The sequence below is a fragment of the Rutilus rutilus genome (assembly GCF_951802725.1).
Source record: "Rutilus rutilus genome assembly, chromosome: 17".
NCBI classification, from domain to species: domain Eukaryota; kingdom Metazoa; phylum Chordata; class Actinopteri; order Cypriniformes; family Leuciscidae; genus Rutilus; species Rutilus rutilus.
In genome coordinates, this window is record NC_140230.1 from 35371653 (window position 1) to 35375815 (window position 4163).

Consider the following 4163-nt stretch of genomic DNA (forward strand, 5'->3'; position numbering starts at 1 on the left):
TCCCATCTGCTGGTCATGATAATATGTGTATGAGAGAAAAAATAATAATAATCCGTCGGGCCGCGGGCCGGGTTCGGGCAGATAATTCATGTTTATGTGTCGGGTTACATCGGGTCCGGGCTTTAAAAGCCACGGGCCGGGTCGGGTCGGGTTGTAATTTTCAGGCCCGTTGAGAACTCTATGTCTCACTCCTCCATAGGCTTCTTTGTACTTGAAACTTGCCGGTCCAGAAAGTTAGTAAAGACAATGTTTAAAATAGTCCAAGTGACTACAGCGACTCAACCTTAAGTTTATCAAGCGACGAGAATACTTTTTGTGCGCAAAAACCCCCAAAATAATGACTTTATTCAACTCTTCATTTTCTTCTGTGTGTCTCTGAGTGTGTTCACGTTAGTGTAACAGCGCAGCGCTTCTGGGTTGTACGTCAGAACGCAGGCTTACTATTGGCCAGCGTCACACACATGACCAGCGTCGGCCAATAGTGAGCCTCCGTTCTGACGTACAACCCAGAAGCGCTGCGCACAAAAAGTATTCTCGTCGCTTGATAAACTGTAGTCACTGTAGTCACTTGGACTATTTTAAACATTGTCTTTACTAACTTTCTGGACCGGCAAGTTTCAATTACAGAGAAGCCTATGGAGGAGTGAGACAGCTCTCAGATTTAATCAAAAATATCTTAATTTGTGTTCCGAAGATGAACGAAAGTCTTACGGGGTTGGAACAACACGAGGGAGAGTAATTACTGACAGAATGTTCATTTTTGGCTGAACTAACCCTTTAAACCGCATGTGACAGAAGCGTAACACTAGAGAGAAACTGAAAACACATGCACTGAACACATGACACTACATACAGTAAACGACAATTCAGCCACAGTGTTTATTTATGGTGTTTTTCATGAAGCAAGTGCACAACAGTCCGCTCTGGCCAGAGGTGGCATGTAGCAATATGTACACGTTTTTTTTTTTTTTTTTTTTTTCTTTTAATTTTTTTAAATTCACAAGCAAACCTATCGTCGAGTGGCTGCCATGACTTTGAGTTTAAAAAATACATACAAACAAAACAAGAGGGCAAAGTTTGGAGTTGAATGGATGCGATCCGACATCCGCTTACATGCATGGAAACATTACTGACTTCTAACAAAAGGAGAGAGAGGAGAGAAAAAAGAAATACACTATACAGTGATGAGAAAAACAAATAGTTCATAAGCTGTATTTGTTCCTGATGCCACTTAAAAAGAAAGGATATACATACATTAAGTTGAAGGACAATAATAATAATAATAATAATAATAATAATAACAATAATAATATTCCTTTTCACCTACAGTAAGGTAATTCAAACATTCAGATAATTGGAAAATAAAGTCCCAATCTACTCTTTGTATAAAAAGAAACTTTCAAGTCAACAAGGAACAAAGGACAGTTTTCTTCACAGAAAGGTCTACAGGAAGTTTGAAGGAAGAAGGGCCAGATCTATTGTTGCACTTGGTGTGTGTGTGTGCGTGTGTGTGTGTGTGTGTGCTTTCAGCAGACGGGGAGAGGTAGAGGCACAGAAGGGCTGAGGGGAGGAGGTTGGGGGGGGGGTATAGTGTGTGTTTGTGTCGAGGAGAGAGGGGTGATACTGGGCGCACGCTTTATGTGGCGTATCTCTTCGTCCACTGTTTAGCTATTCTGTCATGTTCTGTTCTGTTGGTCAAGTACTGTGTGGCGATGCTCCCAACCAGAGGATCCGCTGCGGACAGCAGAACATTCGTCAGCAACACACACTTTATCTGCTACTTACGGGATACACTACTGCTTATACTTGGGGTTAATGAGTGGAACACACTTCTAAAGTTTGGAAATGTTTAAGAAAAATGTCATGGTTTTGAAAGACAGCTCTTGTACTCACCAAAGCTGCATTTATTTAAACAGGAATACAGTAAAAACAGAGAAATATTATTAAGGGATGCAATGATATGTCGGATACCACATCAGTATCGTCCGATATATGTGACCCTGGACCACAAAACCAGTCACATGGGTCAATTTTATGAAATTGACGACAAACTAACATCACTGTTTTCCCCCCTTGTAACTACTTCAGCAGTTTGAAGTGTGCTACCGCAAATAACAACGATAACACATCTGTTATATCACCTTTAGTTCATATTTCGTTTCAGTTCCCCTTTAAAAAGGAGCAAAAACTATTTTCAACATTGACTTCTGAAGGATCATGTGACACTGAAGACTGGAGTAATGATGCTGAAAATTCAGCTTTGCGTCACAGAAATAAATTACATCTTAAATATATATTCACATATGAAACAGCAATTTTAAATGGTAATAATATTTCACAATATTACTGTTTTTACAGATTTTTACATATATTTAAAAAAAAACATCGATTTCTCGGTTTTAATCGATTCTCATTTTTACGAACCGCTATCGATGCTTAAATCCCAAGAATCGATTAGGCTAGTCATCCAGTTTTCAGTTGATGAATGAACATTGTAGCGCATCCCATCCAATAAATCACAATAATCTTTGTGCTTTGTTACTATTGATATGAAACAAAGTCTCAGATTTAAAATTACGTCCATTTTCTTACGAAATTCCAAAACGTAAATACCGTTTCGGCGCTGTGGCGTGAGATCGCTCCGGCTCAGCTCTAGAGAAGCACATGATCTTCTCTTCCGCCTTAATGACACCAGTTACAGCGCGAAATAAACATGAATGAGCATCTGAAAGTGTGTTAAAAGGTAGAGTACAACTTATCGAAGTCCGTATCATGTGACATGGAGTCGCTCAGTGTTTCAACCGTGGAAAGACGTCAGTAAATCAGCTTGTAAACAATGTCATGTAACGTCACATTTACCTCAGAAAAACCATGTGACCATAAACTCGTTAGTCAGCGAGAAACATTAACTCTAGAGAGGAGCATTTTGCACCATATTACATATTCATTATCATTTTTAATGTTCTTCAATTTTGAATGCATGTTTGAATAAATCTGGCACGTTTTTTATGACAGCCACCATTTAAATGTTTATATTTCATATAACTTTATTATTATAAAAATAAATAAGTGTAATTTAAGTGTTTGTATACAAATCAGTTAATTTTTACCTTCAATACTACAGTAGGCTAATGAAGCCTATAGGCTACAACTGACTCCCATAGTTTACAGCATTAGTTAAGAGATGTTTTCCTTGAGAAAATTTGCCATATACAGTGCTATGCAGAAGTTTAGACACCCATGCTAAAGTTGACTAAAAAGAGGAATAAAAAAATCATCTTTTGGTAATAGAACTTAATGCCTTAATTAAAAAAATTTGGAAAAACCCAACCTTTAAGGACACCAATTTTCTTTGTGAATGAATAATGTATCGTAAATAAATAAATGTTCTTCCTTAAAATACAGGGTGCATAAGTTTGGACAACCCCATGTTAAATTCCCATAGAGGCAGGCAGATTTTTATTTTTAAAGGCCAGTTACTTCATGGATCCAGGATACTATGCATCCTGATAAAGTCCCCTTGGCCTTTGGAATTAAAATAGCCCCACATCATCACATAGCCTTCACCATACCTAGAGATTGGCATGGTTTTATTTCAGTTAGCCTAAAAGCTAGTTTGATTTGCATTGAGAGATGATCTTATGGAAAGTACTCCATGCCAATCTCTAGGTATGGTGAAGGCTATGTGATGATGTGGGGCTATTTTAATTCCAAAGGCCAAGGGAACTTTATCAGGATGCATAGTATCCTGGATCCATGAAGTAACTGGCCTTTAAAAATAAAAATCTGCCTGCCTCTATGGGAATGTAACATGGGGTTGTCCAAACTTATGCACCCTGTATTTTAAGGAAGAACATTTATTTATTTACGATACATTATTCATTCACAAAGAAAATTGGTGTCCTTAAAGGTTGGATTTTTCCTATTTTTTTAAATTAAGGCATTGAGTTCAATTTCCAAAAGATGATTTTTTATACCTCTTTTTAGTCAACTTTAGCATGGGTGTCTAAACTTATGCATAGCACTGTATTGCACCTGATATCCAAAATAATCAATATTGAATCGAATCGAAATCGAATTGCAAGCTTGTGAATCGAAATCGAATCGAATTGTGAAATTTGTGTCAATACCCAGCCCTAGTTTATACTGTATTTTTTATCACA

At 37.6% G+C, this 4163-nt stretch overlaps 1 protein-coding gene across 1 annotated transcript in view; it reads right to left on the bottom strand.

Moving 5' to 3' along the window:
* Positions 1-860: 860 nt before the first annotated feature.
* Positions 861-4163, bottom strand: part of ube2e2 (ubiquitin-conjugating enzyme E2E 2) — a 39050-nt gene continuing 35747 nt past the window's right edge. The window contains exon 6 of the mRNA XM_084385070.1: positions 861-1734. Coding sequence (XP_084241196.1) covers positions 1637-1734 — 98 coding nt within the window. The 3' untranslated portion in view covers positions 861-1636. The remainder of the gene's footprint in view (positions 1735-4163) is intronic.